Raw genomic sequence first — 24,861 nt, 5'->3', positions numbered from 1 at the left:
TGTTTTTTCAATAACCGTCACTAATATGCACATAGAGACTGGGAATAACATGTCACAAATGTTGTCCACATCAAGGATGTAAATTTAGAGACACTTCTTTTACCATCACTCAACTAAACTTCCAAAGTGATATTAAACCACGCCACACCACAATTACGCATATGGGTCACATGGGCCAATTCCCAAGCTCACCAACCGAACCATGGAGAAGAGGAAAAATGGAAGGGAAGAGGAAAAAAAGAAATAGAAGATGAAAAGAAAATTGTTTGTATATAAGAATGTTTATAGGTTCAGATCTTGGGGTTGTTGCTGCTGGAGTTAAACCCCAAAATCATTGTCCCAAAAATCAGGAAACTCATGTAAGGCCCCTGATTTAGAGGTATTGCACTATTGCTAGAGATATTCAGATGTCAGTGGTGACCAATTATTCGGCAGAAAGACAATAGATATATTGTCTACTATTATCAATGATGATTAGAGTTTTTTTTTAATAAAAAATCTAGTGTGCCCTGTGAGTCTTCAATACACTTAGTAAGATTAAGGATGGTTATGGCTACAAGCCTGATAAGCCAAATAGTACCGTAGTACATGTTTTAAATCATTATCATATCGCTGTATTTTGTTGGCTTTCAAAAGAAAATGTATAGGGTATTAAACCCTTTTATTTATACATAGGGGAGAAGTTCCCAACTTCACAAATACATGCATGTATCAACCAAATCATTAAAGTTTCAGATAATCTAGGAGGCTAGACACTATGAATCAACTTATCAACCACAGCACGAATGAATGAGCTACATAATCATACATGGTTGTTATCCTCATAGAATGGGTAGTCAGTATATCCAACGACAGGATCCTGCGTGATGAAAGTTGACCGGTTGTACTTATTCAAGGGTGCACCCAACTCAAACCTTCTGGGCAAGTCTGGATTAGCCAAAAAGAGTCTCCCGTACGCAACGAGGTCAGTATAATGGTCACCCACCACCTTGTTGCCTTCCTCCCGATCATACCCGCCTGCAGCAATGAACGTTCCATTGAAGGCTTTTCTGAACGGTAGGAGCCTATGAGGGATTTGTCTGCGGCCATCAACATTGGCCATCCGCGGCTCGACCATATGGCAGTAGAGTAGCCCCTCGTGCCTATTCAGCTGCTGCACCATATATTCACCAAGCGCCAGTGGATCAGAGTCGACACAGTCCAGGAAGTCGACGAACGGAGACAGCCTAACGCCCACGCGACGCGCGCCCACCTCGTGGACGACAGCATCGACCACCTCCACCGCGAAGCGGCACCGGTTCTCAAGGCTGCCACCGTACTCGTCGTCGCGGTCGTCGTTGGTGCCATCCTTCATGAACTGCTCCAGGAGGTACCCATGCGCGCCGTGGATCTCCACACCATCGAATCCTGCCTCGATGGCGTTCCGTGCCGCACGCCTAAAGTCGTCGACGATCCCCGGGATCTCCTCCGTCCGTAGACGCCGCGGCTTGGAGTACACCATGCCTGACTCGGGGTCCGGAGAGATTTGCTTGTCCGTGCTGGAGATGGGCGCCTGACCGTCAGGCTGAAACTCTGCCGCCGGTCGGTAGTAGGTGGCACAAATAAATAAGAATCAGCTAATCAGCTACAACATCATATCATCGACCGAGTTGATAGCGAGTAAACATGTAGTGTGACACACGTACGGTACGTACCATTGGTGGAAGCTCTGCCGACGTGCCAAATCTGGCAGATGAAGAAGGCGCCCTTGCGGTGGACGGCGTCGACGATGGGCTTCCACGCCTCGACCTGCTCGTGCGTCCAGATGCCGGGAGTCTCCGGGTACCCCTGCGCGGTGGGGGACACATCCGTGGCCTCCGAGATGAGGAGGCCGCCGCTGGTGGCGCGCTGCGAGTAGTACGCCGCGGCGTGCGGCTGCGGCACTTGGCCGTAGGAGCGGCACCGCGTCAGCGGCGCGAGCACAACGCGGTGGGAGAGCTCGAGATGGCCCATCTTGTAGCGCGTCAGCAGCGGGATCGTCTCTTTTGCCGCGTCGCGCACCATGTTTTTACAAGTGTTCTTTGCGACCGAAACACACAGGGCACGCAGCAGCGATCACTGGCTTTGCGTGTGCTCCAGTTGCGATCACAGGCTCTTGCTGCTAGTGCTAGCTCCTGCTTTGTGCAAGGGGAAGGCGAAGGCCCGGGAGTACTTATAGGTGCCGCTGCCGTGGTATGCCGTCATGGTGTGTGTTTTTTCCGTAGTCTGGCCATCTCGCTCGTTTTCAACCGGATCCGTTGTTGTTCCTCCCATGCCGTGCGTCACTGTCTCCGTCATAGGCAGTCTCTCACTCTCTCTATCGTGCAAAAACATCAGCCGTGACAGAGTTATGTCGCTTCATTTTTCACCTTTCTCATGCACTGAGCGTGCTGATTGTCGTGGCACACGCCTAGCACACCAATTAGAGTTCTGTGTAGTATGGGAGCCTTCAACACACGCCATTGGTCAAACGTGTGGGCGCTGAATATAGGTTGCATGAAGTGGACGGCAGGTATATGCATGCTTGCCCAAGGGTTTCCTCTACTTGATTTTCGTTGACTACGGGGTTCTAGTGTTCTACCGCGCGTTCACTACAGCTACTCTCCATTCTTGAGGATTTGTCCAATCCCATTTGTTTTGGAAAATTTTGTTTTCAAACGATGAAGGGGCTTACATGGGAGCTCAGGGTACATTTGGTTGGGTGTCTAACTCCAAACCAGACTCTAGAAAACCACCTTCGAGCTGTTTGGTTGCCCGTTTAAAGTATAGAGCCAGGCTTCACGGAGCCACCAACAACCTTTTAGCCAGGCTCCAGAAAAACATAGGGGTGGTTGTTTTTTCTGGAGCTAGGCTTGGCTTAGAGCAACTCCAACAGCTTTTCTATTCTTATTATGGATACCTTTTAGAATTTTTATAGTAAAAAAATAGACTATGTGCTATTTAGTTTTGTAAAATAGAAAGTTTGTTATCCCTTGATTTTCGTTAGCCATATATAGCCAACCACTGACACTAGCTATCTGATAGCAAGGCTGTTGCGAACCTCTTCTTTTTTAAGAAGTTATCTATTTTACAAAATGGCTAAACATTAGAATTTGACTACTAATTTTAGCCAAGCTCTTGGAGATGCTCTTAGTTGATGTGGGCATTCTCCTCACCTTCCATCTCACTATGCTCGCTCACCCTTCAAAGTCACCGACGGCTCGAATGCCGGTGGCCCGCAACTGCACCTCCTCTGATGGCTCGCATCTGCTCTTCTGGCACTCCTCCTATCGGCAAACTTGCTAGGCAGAGCGACCTCTCTTGTTGGCTCGCCACGGCTACTGGCATGCAGATCGAGTTGTGCGTGCTCCCGACCTCATGGACGCCGTCGTCTTCCTCGAGAGACGGAGGCGAGTGGACTCACCACTCGTGTGGAGGAGGCAAAGTGGAGGGCATGAAGGAGGGGAGACGAGTACGACATTTCCAGCTTGGTTAGTATTAGATGTGTTGGGGATTTGGATTTTGGTGAAGTATTGGTTTAAATTAGATGCATGTACTACTAATTAGGATTGGATTGGACATCACTGATTTTAGTTAGATTTAATTTAGGCACTCACCATGTATTCGATGAATTGTCACAAAAAAGGTGAAGTTACCTACACAAAGAAGAGGTAACTCTATCCAAGCTAAATCAACCAATCAAATAAACGACATGCGAGCCAGACTTAAATAGTATAGTCAACAAAAAAAGTTTACCTTAGCTTGTTGGAGGCAGGCTTAGACTAGCCTGGCTTATTTCCTAACTAGGCTAGAAATAAGCCAAGTAACCAAAGAGAGCTAGTAGAAGCAAGGTTAGACTTCCTAAAAAGATCATATCAACACACACATGTCCACCGTTGGCTTAATTTAAACCTGGACGAATTAATATCATGCAGCTCAACCGAAGGCTTTTAGGAAGAATCAAAATTTTAAAACTACAAAAACTACGATGCCACTTCGAGCAAAATATGCTTATTCTTTTTTACATGTACTTAAAAACATTTCCCTCAAATTTAATTTATGCTGATGCTTATGCTGAAATACTGTGAGAAAAAAACATTATTAATTTGCTAAAAAATACTGTAGAAGTAGTATAAGTATAACAGAATAGGACCAAAATCTTTCAAGGTCATAACTCTTTTGTTTTGGATCAACAAGCAAAAAAATAGTCTTAAACACTCTCGGTCACGCCAACCAAAATTGTCACTCATATATCGTTCACACACCAAATAAACGATAACTAAAATAGTCTGATTCATCTATCGGTCACACCAAGCAAAAACGATATGACTTGCCTATAACTTACATTAAATAAAATAGCGTGGCACAACTTCACACGTGGAAATTGTTCATCTCACTCCTAAAAAGATCAAACAGGAGACGGCAACATCATTCAACGTGCCTCTCGCTCCAGTGAGCTGCGCCGATAGGTGGGCCTCACGCGCTCACATCTGACACACAAGTACGCAACGCGTGAACCGGACGGGAATTGCAGATGTAGGTAACTGTTCTTTTCTCTTTCTTTTTTTCTTTTTTCTTGTTTTCTTTTCTCTCTCTTTTTTCTTTTTTCTTATTCTTCTCATGTACGTAAGTTTTTTTTATCTTTTTCAATTTTATACTTCTTTTTTTTCATATTTTCTCATTTTCTTCTTTTTTTTCTTTCTCTTTTTCTTTCTTTTTCTATCTCTTTTTTCTTTCCGTGCTTCATTTTTTTCCTTTTGTTTTATTTGATTTTTTATTATTCTTTTTATTTTGTATATTTCTTTTATTTCCTTTTATTTCTTTCATTTCCTTTTCTTATTATTTTGTATTTCCTTTTGTTAATTAATTTAATTTTTTTTGTTTCATGTGAATTTTTTAATTTTTCTTTCCAACTTTTATATCTTTATTTATCTTATTTTATTTTTGCTCGTACTTTAATTATTTATTTGTATTTGTATTTTTTGTTTATTTTTTATTTTACATTATTCCCTTCATTTTTTATATATCTTTTTTATTTTACTATAATTAATTAATTGTTTGTCTTATTTCATTTTTTATATTTTATTATTTTCCTTTTCTTTCTTTACCCTTTTTATCTTTGTCTTTATGTATTTTATAGTTATTTTTATTTTATATTTTGTATTACTTAATTATTTATTTATTAAATGTTTATTTTTAAATTTTTGTATTTTATGAGATGTTATGTTCATATACTATACATGATGATGTTTTATGGTGTTTTTTTGCGATGTTCGCGTAATATACAAATGATGTTCTATGATGTATTTAGTGATGTTCGCTTAATATATACAATGTTCCATAATTTATTTAGCGATGTTATAACATCACTGACTGACAATGGGGAACTCGCAGTTATTGACTCATCAATGATAGTATTGCATCGTCCACTTTCTTCACCCAAACACGTTGAACCATTTCACATAATTCCAATTCGTTTCAGAAGGTCTCTATAAGTTTCAGCAAACGGCACTTAGCACACAGCCCAACTACGGAAACAGCAGGCAAAACAAATGTTACAGACCTTCTCGACAGTGGAGTTGGTAGCGTCTGCCTGTAGCAGCGTGACGGTGAGCGAGCGGGTGCCGGGCCAAACTCGAGCACGACGTCTCCAGCGCGGCGGGCGTTGGTGAGACGCAGTGAGACACCGGGGTGGGTCAGGGCAGGCGGCGGCCAAGAAAAAATAAAAAAAAGTACATATTGATAATAATATGGCGAAATGATGAATTTTAAAAAAATTGTGCTTTTTTATTTGCAAGTGGATCAGAATAGTATGTTAGTCTATATATTTTGACTTGGTATAGTTTTTTATATTATTGTGTATTGAAATTTTACTCCCGTAGCAACGTACGAGCATATGCTAGTAGAAACAAACGTGTGAGGCTATTTTATTTGATGCAATTTATAGGTAAGTCATATCGTTTTTGTCATGTCGATCATTTTTATGCCACGCTATGTTTTTTGCTGGAGGCTATTTTCAAATAAATAAAACTAAATTGGACACTTGTTATTATCAAATAAAAATCATTCTGAGGCAGTATAAAAGAGCATTTGACTTTGACCAGTCAACACACTGACTTGCATCGCTCCGCCGAGCAGCAAGCACTCTGCAGTCTGCACTCCCAGCCCAGTCCTCGTCGCGGCGTCCCCGAGCTTCTCTCTCGTAGTCTCATCCACTCCCCCGACCCGCCGCCCGCTCGATCGCGACCTAACGGCAGCGATGCACCCCCGCGCCGCCTCAGGCGCCACCGGGAAGTCGACCGCGCCGTACGGGTCCTGGGAGTCGCCGATCAGCGCCGCTGTCGTCTCCGCCGCCGGGAGGACCGCCGAGGGGTTCGCCATCGCCGGCGACGGCCGGCTCGTCTGGGTGGAGACGCGCCCCGAGGATGGAGGGTACGCCCAACTATCCAGCCGCCGTTTCCACTGCTGCCACTCACAAATTTTATTAGAACCCAGCGTTGCACACATGTTTTTATCTGCTGTGATTTTCCGTCGTCAGGCGCGCGGTCCTCGTGAAGGAAGCGGCAGAACCAGGCGGCAAGGCTCTTGATGTGACTCCGCAGGGGTTCGCGGTGCGGTCCTTGGCGCAGGAGTACGGTGGCGGGGCATTCGCGGTGCAAGGGGATACCGTTGTGTTCTCTAACTACACTGACCAGCGTCTGTACAAGCAAACAATCGGAGGTAAGGGGCTGACCTGAACCTACGCTTAACAGCTGGTACCGCACGCTGCATAAAGCATTACTTCCTCGTTCCTGGTTATTCCTACTGTTTTGTCACCCGTGGCCACTTTAATTTGGCAAATACTTTCGCTCCAAGCCTTAAAAATCAAACCCAACATGCTACCGGTATCTGTCTGACTTTATGTGGCAGCGGACGCTTGACGCTTGTGCCCATGATTCACATGTTGCGGAAATGTTGAAATGGGGACTGATAGGCAAAGGATGGGGCATGGTGGGTGTACAACCTGGCATTGCTCCTATCTAGCATCTGAACTTTTTGACGCACTAACTAAACTCATTCAGTCCAGGTGATTACACAAAAAGTGCTCCTTTATGCCACATTTAAACTCTCTTCTGTTGTTAACTCGTTATCTTGATATGTATCATGTTTAGGTTTAGATCCTTATACAAAAAAGGGTTAAATCTCCATGATTTAGGGATTCAAGCGAACATTTGGAAAACGGGAACTATCTTAGTTATGTTTTTCTTTTCTTGAACTGTAACCTAACTTTGATTTTGAAAAGTTTGATTCTACTTCGGCCTTGTTTAGTTCCGAAAAGATTTCGGATTTTGGTAGTGTAGCATTTTCGTTTGTTTGTGGTAAATATTGTCCAATCATAAACTAACTAGGCTCAAAAGATTCGTCTCGTAAATTACAGATAAACTGTTCAATTAGTTTTGTTTTCTTCTATATTTAGTGCTTCATGCATGTGCCACAAGATTTTATGTGACGGGGAATCTTGAAAAGTTTTTGAATTTCGGGGTGAACTAAACAAGGCCTTCTTTGAATCTTCTTGGCCTTAAGCCATGATTACTAATAAAGGCCAAAGGGATGTCATTTATTATCAAATTCATGTGTAAGTACATGATATTCTGTAACTGGCCTTTTAAAATCCTTGCTTTGTTGGTTTCAGATAATTCACCACTACCGCTGACACCAGATTATGCTGGATCAGTAGTACGCTATGCTGATGGTGTCTTTGATCCCCATTTCCATCGTTTCGTAACTATAATGGAAGGTGACTAGACCTATTCTATGTATCAGATCAATAGTTCTGATTTGCCAGTTATTCAGTTAATACAAAAAATAATCAAATTTGATGACAGATTATCGGCACAATAGCTCAAATCCCATCACTACAATCGTTGCTGTAAGAATAAGTGATCATGATGTCAAAGGTAGGATCCTACTGGTTTAGGTTATTCTTAAGAGATTTTTGGGCTTATTTGTAATTTAAATCTTCTTTTGTGGATCAGAATCTACTATGCTGGTCAGTGGCAATGACTTTTATGCCTTCCCACGTATTGATCCAACTAAAAAACGTATGGCATGGATTGAGTGGAGTAACCCAAACATGTCCTGGGACAAATCGCAGTTATGGGTTGGGTATTTCAATGAGAAAGGGTAATATCTTAGTTGCACCTTTGTGTTTTCACTCCTTTTTGGTGAAAGAAGGAAATGTTCTACACATCTATACTTGTAACTCCAGTAGCTTTGCTACGGTCCTTTATCTAGTATTTACTAATGAGCATGGAGTCTTTCATGCCCGGCAACATATGTTGAGGATTAGTATGTTTTGAGATCACTTTATTCTTGTAACTGGTCCAGAGAATTCGATAATTTGTTCGAGATTGTGCTAATGTAGTTTTGCTATTGGATTTATCATAATTTGGGCTATTGTACATCATATGTGCTTTGATTTATACCTAATGATATGTTTGATAGGGTATTTGCTTGTTCCAATCGATTGTATTTTTTACAAAAAGGATCAATGGTTGAGTTCTTGTTACTTCAAATGTACATGAATGTTTCATGATCTTCTTCGAAGATTTATTGATCTATTGCGGTGTTTATTGTTGTGTAGAGAGATAAAAGAAAAGATCTGCATTGCTGGTGGAGACCCAACAATAGTAGAATCTCCTACTGAACCCAAGTGGTCTTCAAAAGGTATTTGAAATTTAATACTGAACTTTTTCATGCATTTTAAGTGTTACAATTCAATGACATGATTTGGTGACTTTCTGCATGTTGATTATCTACTTGTTTTTTATTTCGCTAGGATAAATGCAAACCGTATTTTCTCACTCAATTAACTCTACTTTGCTCTAGGGGAGTTGTTCTTCATAACCGATCGAAGGAGTGGGTTTTGGAATATTTGTAAATGGGTATAATTTTCTGTCAGTTGTATTTGTTTCTGTTCAGTTTTCTAGGGTAGCAAATGCATATCTGTCTGTATTGCCGTGGGGCACATCTGTCTCTATTGTCCTGGAACCCTCATATTGATCGTCTGTGTTCTAGATGTACCACTTGCACCTACTTTTCAACAAGATTTGTTTATTTAATAACTAGTTATACCCTTCTACATGCGATGCGTATCTTTCACAGGGACAGTTGTTATTTTGGTGACACCATCGTGTAGCTAACAATAGTCATCGTTATAGCCTACTCTTTCTAGTGAGTAGGATGTTGACTAAACATAATGGTTTAAACTCATATTGTTATTTTTATAGTTATCCCATTTTTTCTTGTATTATACCAAAATCAATGGGGCATCAACTTGATGCCCTGCCTCCAAGTTATTGAAACTGTTCAACAGCAAGTTAGACCTGTATGTGACAATTAAGAACTCAATACCTTTAGCTGGTTTACTAAACGAAAAACTTGGCCATTACATTAACAAAGCATAGAACACAAGTATTACCATAAAGAATTTTGAACTCTTTCTGTTATCAGTGTTTTGTGTTGATTTGTGTATGACAGGATGAGCAGAGCAATGCGGTAACACCTCTGTATTCACTTGATGCTGAATTCTCCAAGCCCATGTGGATTTTTGGTGTCAGCTCCTATGATTTCCTTGGAATAGATGATACAAGTCACAAAATCGTTTGCTGTTACAGGTTTTCACACTTTCTAATATCTTTTCGATTTTATGTGGTTCAGAAGAATAACCTGCTTTTTTTTTCTTATCCAGGCAGAATGGAAAGTCATATGTCGGGGTGCTTGACCACAATTCCGAGTCCTTTTCGAAAATCGATATTCCCTTCTCTTCTGTAACTAACATAGTGGTACAATATCTGATGAGTTACCTTAAGCAACTAAATTTTGTTATTTATCATTTTGTAAGATTTTGTACTTGATGCTTGAACTTATTGATGTCATGATGCTTTATCTTAAAGCTTGCTGATTTTGCTAGGTGTCTGGAGATGGATCCTTCTATATTGAGGGTGCATCTGCTACTCTTCCAGTATCAATAGCAAAGGTTTAATTAATTGGATCTCTCATAGTCTACTGTCAATTAACATTGAATCCTGTGGTGTACATTTGAGTTTCACCCTTTGTTTTTCCACCAGGTGACACTTGATAAAAAGAGAACTATGGCAACTGATTTCTCTATTGTTTGGTCCTCCTCAGAGGATGTTTCACAATATGAATCATACTTCAGCTTGCCTGAATTTGTGGAGTTTCCAACTGTGGTCAATGGTCAGCATGCATATGCTTATTTTTATGCTCCATATAATAATGTTTTCCAAGGTTTATCAGACGAAAAGCCTCCCCTACTTGTCAGAACTCATGGTAAACAAACATATCATTTTATGTCCTTAATGTCATTTATCGTCATGACTTCAGTTACATTAGAAATAATTAGCAAAAATGCTTTGTTGGATTTCATGTACATATTTCCAATCAGTATATAAGAGTGACAATTGTTTTCCTGTTACTGCAGTCTTTTTCTTTGTTTGAGTAAAGTATATGTTAATTCAGTCTTTCGTCAACGTAAACTCTTAGTGTGCTTTGATGATAGATGGGCATACATTGGTCTCAACTAACTTGATTTACCAACTCCATGAATTGCTAAAGGCATTGAAGTTATCTTTTGCTCCAATTGCTTGTCAAAGCAACACAGAGTGGAAAATCTTCTTAACGCTATTATAACTTCTTTATACCACTTGATTGTTTAGGTGGACCCACAGATGAAGCACGAGGGATTCTGGATCTTAGTGTGCAGTACTGGACAAGCCGAGGATGGGCATTTGTTGATGTTAACTATGGGGGAAGCTCAGGTCTTTGGCTCTTTCTTGTCTCAGCTTATATATCTGATGAAGAAATCCACATTCTGCGTACTTCCAGATCTGATGTATTAATTATTCGATGATGTCCATCCTCTTTTTTGCAAGCACCTTAATCTATTTATTATCAAGGATTTCGATGGTGATAGTTATTGATGTTCCTTCACTTTATTGAAGGTTATGGAAGAGAATTTCGAGAGAGACTTTTAGCACAATGGGGTGTTGTTGATGTAAATGATTGCTGCAGTTGTGCTGCATTCCTGGTATGGCTTGTTCAGACTGACAAATCCAATTTGTTAACTTTGTAGAGGATGTAGCCAGCATTTACAGTGGATACTAAGAAATATGAATGAACGTGCTTATACCATGCTGATTATTAAGGTGGAAACTGGAAGAGTGGATGGGCAGCGGCTTTGTGTAACTGGAGAATCTGCTGGTGGATTCACAACTTTAGCCTGCCTTGCTTTCAGACAAACCTTCAAGGCTGGTTCGTCTTTATATGGGGCAAGTTTTGGTTCTCAATTTCTCATGCATTGCTCTCTTTGGACTCAGCATAACACCAGCTAAGAACTTATACATGTGGGTTCTGCTTTGTTAATAAGCAGATAGCTGATCTAGCATCCTTGAGGGCAGGAATGCACAAGTTTGAAGCATACTACATTGATAACCTTGTGGGTGAGGAATGCTGCACTCATGACTCATCCATGCTAGCAATCTTTTTTTTATATGTTTCAATTAACATCACTGTACCACCAATCTTTCAGGGAATAAACAAGCTTACTTTGAGAGATCTCCAATAAACTCTGTCGAAAACTTTTCATGTCCAGTGATTTTGTTTCAAGGGTTGGAAGACACGGTAAGCCTACAACGCCTGAACTTGTGTAGTGGAGGATATGCTAACCTTCGATAAGTTTCAGAATATGCCTGGAAATAAATGTTAATTTGATATTCAGTTGGTTTAATTTGATATTCAGTTGGTACAGACTCCAATTGAGTGGCCACCGACCCTGGCTCGAACCTGGGTGCTCACAGGTCGTGGCTACGTCCTTAAATGGTTTGGTATTCCTGTCTCTTAAGGCAAAAGACGGAAGGAGGAGATAAGAAGCTGTCTGTTTAACAGATCAACTATCATATGAGTGCACAGCAGAATTCGGTCCAGCCCGCTATACTCACAAGCCGGTGCCCCTAGGTCTATTGGAGCCCACAACATATAAAGCCTTAGGCCTAAATTTACCCAAAAGACTAGTTGAGGGCTGCCCCCGCCTTATATGTTGTGCTCTCCCATCATCATTACCGATGTGGGACTAAACCTAACAGTATGAAAAGGACACTAGCTATCGATGAATAAACTCCAAACCATTAACCATGACTGAGGAAATTAGGATCGACTAGGAACAAACTACGCCGTGCCAGTTCTTAGCTTCATATCATGAACCTGAAGCTATCCATTTCAATTTACTGGCTTTCACTTTGATATCAGGTTGTATCACCAGATCAGGCAACAAAAATATACAAGGCCATAAAGGACAAGGGCCTTCCCGTTGCTTTGGTTGAGTACGAAGGGGAACAACATGGTTTCCGCAAGGTCCAGTGATCACTCTTTAATCCTTAGGGACCGCATCTTTTTTAAGTGTCACATTTTTAGTATAAGCAAGAAATTACTTAGTCAACTACCTAATATGAAAACTCACTATCTGCTTTTGTTCTCAATCAAGTTAAGCATCTTAATTAGTATAGGACGAACTCGAATTTGCATAGTGTAAACTGCAGATAGCTCATACCTGACGGGCATTCCTTTGAACAGGCTGAGAACATCAAATTTACCTTGGAGCAGGAGATGGTGTTCCTGGCAAGATTAGTGGGAAAGTTCAAGGTGGCTGATGACATAACTCCAATCAAGATTGAAAACTTTGATTAGTCCTTGTAAACGTTTCAAACGGCACCAGTCCTTATTTTCTGTTTACCTGCTATCAACTGCTGAACTGATCAGCTTAGATGCAACTTGGTGCACCTCTTGGGCAGATTTGCCCAGCTGTTCTTTCAATTGAAATATTTGTCTTGTTCGTTTGGTTGATAAGCCATGACAGAAAGTATTGTTCGCTGATTCGTTGCGAGAGAAAAACACTGTTGAATGACTAGTAGATTCAGCTGATAAGTTCAAGTGAATGTCATTACGAGCAACAATTGAAGCAAAGCTTTCCTGGTGTTGGTCTGTTACTCTGTTTTCAGGCTCCACGATCCGTTACGTGCGAGGAGACAAATGGTAGTAGCATTGACTGGCCATGGTTTAGTTTTTCAAACGTCCAGTATCCTGTTTTTTTCTCTAAAAACATGTAGTTTTACAACTCCTAAAAATATATTGGTAGGAAAAAAGAAGCACAGGGGTGTTTGGTTCCCCTCTCCTAAAGTCTAGTCTGTGTCACATCGGATGTTTGATATTAATTTGAAGTATTAAACATAGATTAATTATAAAATTAATTGTATAGATTGAGACTAATTTGTGAGATGAATCTATTAAGCCTAATTAGTTTATAATTTGATAATATAGTGTTAGAGTAAACATGTGTTAATGATAGATTAATTCAGATTAACAGATTTATCTCGTAAATTAGTCATGGTTTTTGTAATTAGTTTTATAATTAACTTATGTTTAGTCTGCTAATTATTATTCGAACATCACCTCCTAAACTTGAGTCCACTCTTAAAACATAGAAGATAATTTAATGTCAGAATTCTATACTATTCTATCGCAGCCACTTATTTTTTTCTGGTACATTTGTATCAGGAGTTTTTTTTCTACTTCTTATTCTTTGTCATACTCTTTCACCTTTAGATTAACCGATACGTACCGGGTCTGCGCAACCGCTACTACTATATGTAAAGTTACATGTGACATGAGAAGATTTTCAAAGTATGTAAATTTTAGGAGCATGGATTAGAGAGGTGATTTTTTTCATCTTGTTAAAAACCAAGAATTGGGAACCGAAATAGAGTATTCTTAAAGATGCTTTAGACATGACTAGCTCATCAATCATGCCTCAACACGATTTATAACCCCCTTTGCTCTAAATTATAAAATATTTTGGGTTTTTTTAAGATACGATGCTTTTACTAGTAGTATATAATGTATAGCAAAAGTCTATTTAATAGAGCTAAAGAGAAGTGAAAGGTAGAAATGTATTTGAAGAAAAATGTGTATTGAAAAATGAGCTGATAAAATTCCAATGATATGCAGTCCTTTTTTTTGAGAGAGAGAGAGACTGGATGAGCCTGCAAGTCCTGAACTCCTGACCGGTCCGCCGCTACCTGTGAGAAGAGGGGAAAAACCCCACAAAAACCACATATAAAACAGAACCCCGCACCCCGCAAATGGCGACACGGCTCGCCTCCATCTTCTCGCCCGTGCGCAGCCCCACCTCCGCCCCGGCCCACCTTCTCCACCGCACTCTCCCCAGCTTCAGCAACCGGCGAGCGCATCCCTCGCAGCCCCGCATGTCCTCCTCTTCAGCCGCCTCCTCCGCGCCGCCCGCTGCAGCGGCGGCGGCCGGCGGCGAGAAGCCTGCGGTGGCGCCGTACGGGTCTTGGAGGTCGCCCATCACTGCGGACGTCGTCTCCGGCGCGGATAGGCGTCTCGGCGGTATCGCCCTCGCTGGGGATGGGCGCCTTCTCTGGATCGAGGGCCGCCCCGAGGAGAAAGGGTAAATGAAATCCGCTTCCGAGGTTTAGTGGCCTAGGCGTTGACATTGGACGCGCACGCGATAATTTTTAGTGTTGGTACTTGCTAGGTTTTAGTAACATATTTTTATTATTAAACCCAACTTGCTTAAGTGACCTTGCCCAACCTGCTTAAGTGGCCAGGCGCCCAGCCCTTGCACGGGAATAGAAAGCATTGTTACTGATTAAACCCCATGAAACATGAAAGAGTTCCGCATTTGTGGCTTGCGGCTTTGAACAGCTGTATGTTGGATTAGACATGATCTATAATAATTGTGTAAAGTTCATTATCTAGTTTTTTGGTGTTCTGCTTAGTGGATGGTAACTGGTGATCTATAATTGTGTAATTTGAGAATCAGGATTATATTACATTTTATTTCTGCACTCTGCATGTCTGAGCACTCGCATGCTAATCAACATGATGCCGCAAGAATGTTGCTGTATAATGGAGCATATTTTCAGAATATTACTACCGGCAATCATTGAATGTTTGTTGCTTCCATTTGTGCCCATATCGGTTATCTGCTTAGTAGTGCAGTACATTCAACTCCTCTGTACTCCCTGTCCCAAAAATAGTTGACACTTATGAATCTGGACGAACTTTTGTTCAGATTCATAGCTAAAGTCAGGGGTGGATCTAGAAACACCATACAGGGGGGCTAATTAGTAAAGGGCTGCTTGGGCTGGCTGTAGGAAGGGCTATCTTGGGCTGAACGTTGGGGATTTCCGTGGTCTGCCGAAGACCTGCTTGTAATAAATTTGGGCTGCGCCCTGGGCTACAGCCCCCCCCCCCAGCCCGGGTCCTGGATCCGCCCCTCGCTAAAGTGTCAACTATTTTGGGACAGAGGGACCGGTTCTCAAATTTGTAGCCATAGAAGCTTGGAAGGAGGGGCTAGAGGTAGAAGATAATGGAACAAGCCCCTCCTAACATATTTTTATAGATCTGCCCCTGATCATATTGAACTAAATCTGTATTCAGGCGTATGGTTATTGTAAAGGAGGAAGATAATCCTGTGGATGTCATACCTCAGGAATTTGCAGCACGCACCCTGGCTCAAGAATATGGAGGTGGTGCATTTGCAGTTGACAAGAGTGTTGTTGTGTTCTCAAATTACAAGGATCAACGTCTATACAAGCAAACAATAGGAAGTAAGTACTAAGTAGGCTGCTATGGTCTTATTGTTGAGACTTGGTTAAAACTAACATTATATAATTGATGTTCATTAAAAACTTAGAAATTGTAAGTATGTGTTATTTACTTGTTGCAAATTTATATCCCACCACATACTAGTCTATCCGTTTTTAGTACCTGGCACCTTTGACCAAATAATGCTTACTATGTTTTTCATGTTCTTTTGGGCAATCTGCGATGTATGTATGCTTACTATTTGCATTATTTCTAATCGTGCATGCTTGTTTACCTTATCAGTTGGTGCTCCACCTGTGCCTCTTACACCCGATTATGGTGCTCCGAGTGTCAGTTATGCTGATGGTGTATTTGATCCTCACTTCAGCCGTTATGTTACTGTGATGGAAGGTACTTGACCTATGATTTGGTTCTAATATATATAGTTGCACAACAAACTTCTAACATGCTCATATATTTTGATAGATCGTCGAAAGGATAGCTTGAATCCCACCACAACAATTGCTGCTGTAGACTTGAGTGGCAGTGATGTTCATGGTAATATTTCCAGAGAATGTTACCACATTACCAAATTAGATCTATGCTTTTTTGATGTTTATCCATCTTTCCTTCACAACACTTACATATTTCTGTATTGAAGAACCAAAGGTGCTGATCAGTGGCAATGATTTCTATGCATTTCCTCGCATTGATCAAAGTAAAAAGCGGATGGCATGGATTGAATGGAGCCATCCAAACATGCCCTGGGATAAATCAGAGCTCTGGGTTGGTTACTTTGCTGAGAACGGGTAATTGTAATTATCTTGTGAATGAACATATTAGAACAAGTCATTTCTTTTCTTATATTGTGAATAAAAGTGAAGGAGAATATAATTGGTGGAATATTTGATGTATTGCATTGGGCCTCATGGGCTGATTATATAGGGTACATAGGACTAACACCTTATGTGGGTACACAATATGGTACTATTCCTATTTACTCTAACATCCCCCCGCAGTCACAGCGGGAGCGCTACAGACGGTAAGACTAGAGAAGAAGCTGATAAGTAACATCCCCCATAGTCATAACAGTTGATGCGCCGTGTATGCTGTGGCTGGAGAAGAAGCCAATGAGTCCTCATGCAAGGCGGTAGCCCTTTGTGCCGATGTCGAGGTAGCCGAGCGTAAGGGCACAATAGCCGTGGTCGAAGAAGTCGTGCTAAAGATGGCCGAGGTCGACGTAGTTGTGGTTGGGTTGCTTGTCGATGGAGCTGCAGGCACACAAGGGGCGCCATGGTAATGACGGAGACGCGTCAAGGCAGTCGTCGTGGGAGGGGGTGATGCCGAAATCGACGCAGTCAGGACTGTCGTAGAAGAAAGGCGACGACGCAATCAAGGCAGACGGGGTAGGAACGGGAGGGTCGATGCCGAAGTCGATGCAGTCAAGCCGCCCGAGCGCCGAGGCGCAACTGGATTTGCCAGATCCAACAACGTGTCGGGGACGAAAGCATGCGTTGGTGTTGCCAATACCAAACGTACAAGGGAGAGGGCCCCAACTGTGTGGTTGTGCTGGACGAAGAAGAAGCAATGCAGGAGAAGACGCATCGACGAGTAGGTCTCAACGACGATGCGGGTAGTGGCAGCTCGATGACGAAGACCCAATCAGTAGGACGAAGACCTTGCGGGTAGTGGCAGCTCGATGACGAAGACCCAATCAGCAGGACGAAGACCTTGTGCAGACGGATGGCGCAGCAAGGATTGCACAGCACAGTCATCGATGCACATATGTCGGCGATGGAGATGCAATGGCGAAGCGTACACACGGACAACGGTGTTGTGGCCTGATGAGGCGACACAACATCGCACGTAGTATTCGGAGCGCGCGAGGTCGACGGGCGGTGGGCGACTCAATCCCAATCAGTGATCGGGCAAACCAAAAGATACAACAACAGCAGATCGGGTGTACCTAGCAAGATGACACGACGGTGGTGGTGCGTCCTGATCGGGCGGCGCAAGGCACACGGCGGGTCACGAACATGCGGGGTCGAAGGCGCCAACGCAGATCGACGAGGTGGAGATGGGCAGATCCTCCCGGCAACAGCGACACGCCAGATTTGGCTGCCTCCATGGCAGCGAAGGGTCGAGGCGTGTGGCCGGGCCTGGCCGCCACCACGGCGACACGGGACGGGGCGAGATCCATCTGCCTCCATGCGATGAAGATCAGGTGTTGATGGCGACAACCGGCGGTGAGCCCGGGGATGAGGCGGTGGCGGCAACCTGGCGATGACGTAGGGGAGATCCCGATCTACTGTGCGACGACGACGATGGTAGCCGGATCAATAGGATCGGGCCCCTAAAGAGGGGCGCTGCCCCCGGCGGAGATCGACCTCTCCCCGGGGGCGTGCAGTGCGGAAGCGGCGGCGGCTAGGGTTAGAATCTAAACCTAGGCGAATGATACCATGAAGGAGAATATAATTGGTGGAATATTTGATATATTGCATTGGGCCACATGGGCTGATTATATAGGGTACATAGGACTAACACCTTATGTGGGTATACAATATGGTACTATTCCTATTTACTCTAACAAAAAGCACTATCTTGTCTGCATCAAATAAACTGCGCGACTAGGTGATATATGTCAGGATGGTGTTCATGCATATCCACAGCACTATCTTGATGAATATGCACAAGGATTTTGATAACAGCTTCTAATGCCCCTAAAGGGCCATTTCATCATCATATATTAAATATCTAAAAGATAATAAATCACATTGTAGTTAATACAACACATTTCGAGAGTAGCTGTAGAAAACCAGGTATTTCCTCCAATTTTCCCTGTCAGTTTGATTGGACTTGAAGGTTGCATAGGCAAACACTGAATTGCTAGTAGGCAGCCAAGTACCATAGAGATTATGTCACGCTGTTATTTTGAGCTTACAGCATGGTACTATGATACTTTTGTACAGCACTGAACATGTCCATATAGCTGAATTCCCCTTTCCAACTTTGCTGATTTAGACCCATGTATTTTTGTGTCTGCAGAGACTTGACCAAACGGGTCTGTATTGCCGGTGGCAATCCACTGCTGGTTGAATCTCCTAGTGAACCTAAATGGTCTCCCAAAGGTATCCTCTTTTCTGCTGTATTTGTATAATTGTATGTACACCTGATTATTGTAAAAATGCGTACACCTGATTATTGTAAAAATGCTAATTATCGGTATGGTTCAGTGATAATAACATCAGCTAAGTATCTCTTTTTATTGGAAAGTACTTCAAAATTTTATAGTTTCAAGCTTTAACATACTCGTATTCTTTGTTCACACTGTGTATTAAAAATGGGATCTCATTATGTTCTATTGAAGTTTTATGTTGCTTGTTTATGTTAGTCTTGCATCATTGGGACATTCAACATTTCCTTGAGCTTCCTTTGTTCCAAATAAAATGTATTTGTGTGGTCCATGTCCATGATATAAATGAATACTCCCTCCATCCAAATTATAAGTGGTTTTGGTTTTTCTAGGTACACATAGCTTTTGCGTCATGCCTAGAGATCAGGGGCGAAGCCAGGATAAAATATTGCCGGGGTCGATTCAAACACAATACTAACTCTTAGCTTGTGATAATATAATACTCCTTCCATGCCAAATTATAAGACGTTTTGGATTTTATAGATACATATTTTTTTCTATGCACTTAGATACACACATAGTAAAAGCAATGTATTAAAAAAAACTAAACCATCTTATAATTTGAAATGAAGTGAGTACTATGGATATAACTGATGATATAATAGCACAGTACTATGGATAATATTACTCTCACTACCATGTTCGTTTAGTTGTGTTAAATTGTAATCATTGGGTGCGACAACCACCTCTATGGAACTCTAAAATTTAAAAAACCTCAACTCAAAAGAATTCTTGGAATTTAATCAGCGACAAAAGTGATTTAGAATTTACCTATTAAAACACCCTCTAACTTATATAAGTTAAAAATCAATAAATTGATTTAAGCAATTGTCAATATAGTCACCCTCATCTTCAGAACCGCCATGGTTGCGCTGCCCTTGCCGACCTCTGAAATTACTGGGGGTGTGCTTGGAAGTTATGCTTGCTAGTCCGGGCCAGCCATTTTGGCTCTCCTGGGGCAGCAAGGAAAACCTTGCCGACATAGGAATCAAGGCAAGCAAGGCACACCAACCAAACAGCTAGCAGTGTCCAATTTCTTGCTCGGCTAGGTGAAACAGTACCTGGAAAGAGTACCAAGCAATATAGTATAATTTTCTTAGAGATATATCTTTTTTTATTTTGATCTCTACATGAATTATGCTCTTACCGATTCGTTATTTTAGTCTGGCATCCAGTTCATTGAAACACACTCTCGAAAAGCAAACATACAAAAGGGGACAAATAGTTTATAATTTGCATGTAATGTTGTTTGGACTTTGGAGTCCAGGAGAGTAATCCTCTATCAGTGCAAAGGCTGAAGTCCAAGTGTTTTGGGTTCCAGCTGTGCTCTGTGCTGCACATTCATGAAGGCAAAAAGACCGAGCCTACTGGGCATGCCAATTCCCTTTGGTCCATGCAGCTTGCATATTTGCGTCGCAAGCCTGCTGCACTGGGCTCCTAGGCACCTACCGTCTAGGTCTGCCAGGATCAAACATTTTTTTTACCGGGGTCTAGGCTGGCCGAAATCTGCATGCTACGAGAGCTGGCACGAAGTGGCTGACCCCAACTGCGTAACATAGATTCGCCCCTGCTAGATATCCATTATGTCTACTCTAGATACATAGTAAAAGTTATGTATCTAGAAAAGCTAGAACGACTTACAATTTGTAATTGAGGGAGTACATAACTTACTTATTCTTAGAAGAAATGGAAGGGCCTTTGTTATTAATCAGTTGGATGATGCATTGCTATTTGAGTGGTCTTTGCACTTTTGTTATCTGCAATTCACACTGCTTAGTGAATAACTAATTATATCATATAGAACATCGGTAGGCGATTACGATATTTTTCTTGTACAGTATTGTGGCTACTAACCTTATACTATAGTTCATCTAAAACATTCAACTTGCAGGAGAACTGTTTTTTGTTACTGACAGAGGGAGTGGATTTTGGAACATTTATAAATGGGTAAGCAGTTTTCTCTCAACTCTTGAGCTTTTCTGACAGTGTTGTAACTGTATTTTGGCCACACAATTTAACTGAGATTAGTAATAAATTCAGAGTTCATAACCCGTGCCACTCATGAATGAGCTAAACATGTTGTTATTATGTTCCTTTTTTCTATCTGAATTCATCATCTGAACTGTATTTGTCATGTAATCTCAGTATGCTACTTTGTCATCAGGTTGAACAAACCAATGAGATTGTTCCAGTGTATTCACTAGACGCTGAATTTACAACTCCATTGTGGGTTTTTGGCATCAGCTCATATGATTTTCTTGGAAACAGCAACCACATTGTTTTCAGTTATAGGTATCTATAATATTGAAGAAAAAAATTCTATGTTGTTTCTGTTTGTGAAACATCTTCATGTACCATCACAATAACTGTGCCTTGCAGGCAGCAAGGAAGGTCACATCTTGGTGTGCTTGATTGTGATTCAGCTTCTGTTTCATTGCTTGACACCCCTTTCTCTGATTTATCTGATGTGGTACGTGACAAAATCTGAAAATCTTCATTGCCACTTTGAAAACTTGAGGTGTATATGTTTGTTTTCGTGACTTATATTGGCTTGTTACTTGCTTGATCTGGCAGGTTGCTGCAGATGATTACTTCTATGTTGGAGGTGCTTCTGCAAGTATTCCACGGTCAATTGCTAAGGTTTATAGACATCAGATTCACAATTTTGTTCATATGTCGCTGATGTGCAATTTTGTGTGTTCTTTCAATTGATGCATCGATTGTTTCCTCCAGGTGACATTAAATGAGAGCAAAACAAAAGTAGTCAATTTCTCAATAGTCTGGTCCTCCTCACCAGACCTCGTACAATATAGACCTTTCTTCAGCACACCAGAACTTGTTGAGTTCCCTACATCCAAACCTGGCCAGAAAGCTTATGCCTATTTCTACCCACCGTCAAATCCCAATTTTCAAGGTTTGGCTGATGAAAAACCTCCGTTGCTTGTCAAAACACATGGTGAGTTATTCAAACCTTTTGATGCCTTGGAATGCTTAAGTGTTTTGTTAGATTTAACTAAAATAAATGGTTTTTGCTTGGATTCTTTCTTTTCAGATGAAAATCACAGAATGCTTTAACACTCTACATTTTCAGGAGGACCTACTGCTGAAACACGTGCTATTCTGGACCTCAATGTCCAGTATTGGACAAGTAGAGGTTGGGCATATGTGGATGTCAACTATGGAGGAAGCACTGGTTTGTCCTTAACTTTGATTGTTTAGGTTAAACCCTTCATGTATAGTGATACTCCAGGACATTCAATAATGTTGAACTTCGTCAACTTATAAACTGAAGGTTATGGAAGAGAGTATCGGGAGAGACTATTGGACAAATGGGGTATTGTCGATGTTGATGATTGTTGCAGCTGTGCGAGATTCCTTGTACATCCTTTGAGCAATAATTCTAATGTTGAATTGGCATTTAACTTTGGAGGTGATAAGAATTCACCTTAATGTTTGATTCTTTTCGTATTAAGGTGGAGAGTGGGAAAGTAGATGGGCAACGCCTTTGTATTACTGGTAGATCAGCAGGTGGATACACTACTTTAGCTTCACTAGCATTCAGAGACATGTTCAAGGCTGGAGCTTCTCTGTATGGTGTAAGTTTTAGATTTCTAGAATCCTACTATTGTGTTTGCCATAAATACGTGGCAGATATTTGTATTTATTCTATTCTGATTGCTATGTATGTTTTAGATTTGCTTGATTGCTATGGCTATGTAATTTTGGCCTTATTTTTATGTAAACGACCATAGTAACTAACTGTATTGTGGTGTTACCAATCAATGATTAGGTTGGGGACTTGACTCTGTTGAGAGCAGAGACGCACAAATTTGAGTCCCATTATATGGACAATCTTGTAGGTAAGATACAGTATTATCATTTCTTTTTGAAGATGTTAACTCAGTTTCCTGCTCTGATTTACATCTACTTATTCATCCCATTCGTTCCCTTAGGAAATGAAAGAGCTTACTATGAGAGATCACCAATCAACTTTGTCAACCAGTTTACGTGTCCAGTCATTTTGTTTCAAGGGTTAGAGGATAAGGTATTTGCTGACCATGAACTGTAATATTTATCATAGCTGCATTACTAGGTGGTATATCGTTGTTTGTAAGCATAATTTGTCAACTGCTTTAATGTTTTCCAGGTTGTGCCACCAGATCAGGCACGCAAAATATACAATGCCTTGAAAGAGAAAGGTTTGCCTGTTGCTTTGGTGGAATATGAAGGAGAGCAGCATGGGTTCCGCAAGGTTGTTACCTCACTGTATACCTATGTTCCAGACTTTCAGCGCCTTCGACACTGTCAACCTGCATGGATTTTGTAACTTCTTTCTCGATTTTGAACAGGCCGAGAACATCAAGTTCACCTTGGAGCAAATGATGGTGTTCTTTGCGAGACTAGTTGGGAAATTTGAGGTGGCAGACGATATAACTCCAATCAAGATTGAGAACTTCGATTGATCTCTTGAAGAGTGGTGTCCGGTTGGAAGTTTTGTATTACCCGGTTACATGTTTTGTACATTGGCCATTGTAGATTCTTATAGGAATACGACTTCATCTTATTTTGGAGGGTTGATCGAAATCTCATTTTGCCCTGTAACGATACTGTTATGCCATCTGGGAAACAGCATGCAACGGCCCAGATTGTGCAGCAGCCTCTAGATCTGCGTGACCGCGTGGGCGAGACGGCATCTGGCAGCCGTGCTTGTATGGCGGTCAGGGCAGTGCCACGGCGTGATTTGGAGGCGCGGTCACATAATGAGCGAATGAAAATTGCAGATCGTCAGTTGAATTGGAGATCTTTATGTAAGATTTAGATCGAAATCACATAATGGTGAACATAAAAATCTTATGTAAATATAGACTATTAACTAGAATCATAAAATCAAACTCAAATTATGATAATAAAGTTGTAAAATTAGACGACAGAATCGACATTTTGACAAGGGTGGTGATGGGTGTGATGGTGACTAGCAGTGAGCGAATGACCGTGACCGCTGCGCAGCGACATCCGCATTGGAGGGTCGTGAGAGACATCGTCATTGGAGGGATGTTTCATAGAGCGTCATCGTGTGCTGCGTCATTTGGTGATGGTTTGGACGTGTGCACGGTGCACTGTGCTAACGGTTTTGAGTTGGTCAAGGACAATTCAGTTAGGGCATCTTCAACGGTTAAGTCAGCTGTTAGCTTATATAAGCCAGGTCATTGCCACTTCATTATGTAAACCCTACATATAAATGATATTTTATTCTATATTTTCTCTCCTGTCTCTCTCAGTCTTAGCAGGCTCACAGACTACCTCAGTTTTCTGAGCGAGATAGGTGTTAAGATAAGAGATAGTTTCTTCTCCTTTTCATCTCTCTTCCACCTAGGAAAAACGATGACATGGATTGCTATGAGTTTGGGGGACGCCCTTAGAAGAGCAGTGGTAGTGGCTAAATTCTGTTTGGTGGCAGTTGAGGATTTTGTGGAGAGTAATGGTTGTCTCGTGCTCATAGACATAAGATAGTCATATAGGGAGATCAGTACGCGGATGGTTCAGTAGCGCGGTGACCAAGGACACGTATTGTGCTCGTGAATGCCATGTTTCTGTACATGCCTAATAATACTTCTCTTGTAGTGTTAAATAGACCAAGTTTGGCTTGGCTCCTCCTAGTCTCCAACCAAATGTGCCCTGCAAGCATTAGCTATGTTGAGAAGTGACCAAAACGAGAGGATAGTTGTAGACGATTTCTATATATACGGTTGATATTCTTATAGATTACAAGCGAGGCACTTAAACTTGATCATGCAAAATCAACTGATAATGCTTGATTCTAAAAGAACAATAAATGGTGTTTGTTTCAAAATAAATTGGCAGATATAACGTAAAGGTGGCAAATATTTCGTGCAGCTAATGAATAACGCCGTTCTTTATATAAATATAATAAATACTAATATATTTTAAAAAGATAAAACGACTAGTACACGTATAAGATAAAAGTTGATGAGCCGATAGATATG

At 41.5% G+C, this 24,861-nt stretch overlaps 3 protein-coding genes across 4 annotated transcripts; 2 read left to right on the top strand and 1 right to left on the bottom strand.

The window, feature by feature from the left end:
* LOC8070772 (12-oxophytodienoate reductase 1) lies at positions 628–2,145 on the bottom strand. Its single transcript, XM_021450110.1, has 2 exons — positions 1,695–2,145; positions 628–1,572 (listed from the first exon to the last, which is right to left on the bottom strand). The coding sequence occupies exons 1-2, from the start codon at positions 2,041–2,043 to the stop codon at positions 803–805; spliced, it is 1,119 nt and encodes a 372-aa protein (XP_021305785.1). The 5' UTR covers positions 2,044–2,145; the 3' UTR covers positions 628–802.
* Positions 6,116–13,017, top strand: LOC110431244. 2 transcript variants are annotated; one of them, XM_021450108.1, is made up of 18 exons: positions 6,116–6,429; positions 6,536–6,717; positions 7,670–7,774; positions 7,863–7,934; positions 8,013–8,160; positions 8,621–8,703; positions 8,866–8,921; positions 9,517–9,653; positions 9,728–9,821; positions 9,950–10,015; positions 10,107–10,329; positions 10,716–10,817; positions 11,001–11,086; positions 11,205–11,327; positions 11,429–11,498; positions 11,588–11,679; positions 12,304–12,408; positions 12,628–13,017. In XM_021450108.1, exons 1-18 carry the CDS (start codon positions 6,257–6,259, stop codon positions 12,739–12,741), a joined length of 2,031 nt encoding a protein of 676 aa, XP_021305783.1. In that variant the 5' UTR covers positions 6,116–6,256; the 3' UTR covers positions 12,742–13,017. The 2 variants fall into 2 exon arrangements, with proteins under 2 accessions (XP_021305783.1, XP_021305784.1); XM_021450109.1 differs by lacking the exon at positions 12,304–12,408.
* LOC8070771 lies at positions 14,129–23,655 on the top strand. The gene is made up of 18 exons (XM_002438003.2): positions 14,129–14,521; positions 15,517–15,686; positions 15,967–16,074; positions 16,150–16,221; positions 16,325–16,472; positions 18,709–18,791; positions 20,748–20,803; positions 21,021–21,148; positions 21,236–21,326; positions 21,431–21,496; positions 21,590–21,812; positions 21,948–22,049; positions 22,149–22,234; positions 22,330–22,452; positions 22,647–22,716; positions 22,810–22,901; positions 23,004–23,108; positions 23,206–23,655. Exons 1-18 carry the CDS (start codon positions 14,193–14,195, stop codon positions 23,317–23,319), a joined length of 2,166 nt encoding a protein of 721 aa, XP_002438048.1. The 5' UTR covers positions 14,129–14,192; the 3' UTR covers positions 23,320–23,655.

Source organism: Sorghum bicolor, chromosome 10, assembly GCF_000003195.3.
Source record: "Sorghum bicolor cultivar BTx623 chromosome 10, Sorghum_bicolor_NCBIv3, whole genome shotgun sequence".
NCBI classification, from domain to species: Eukaryota; Viridiplantae; Streptophyta; class Magnoliopsida; order Poales; family Poaceae; genus Sorghum; species Sorghum bicolor.
The sequence above is the reverse complement of the archived record's forward strand: the minus strand, read 5'-3'. Positions and strand labels throughout refer to the sequence as shown.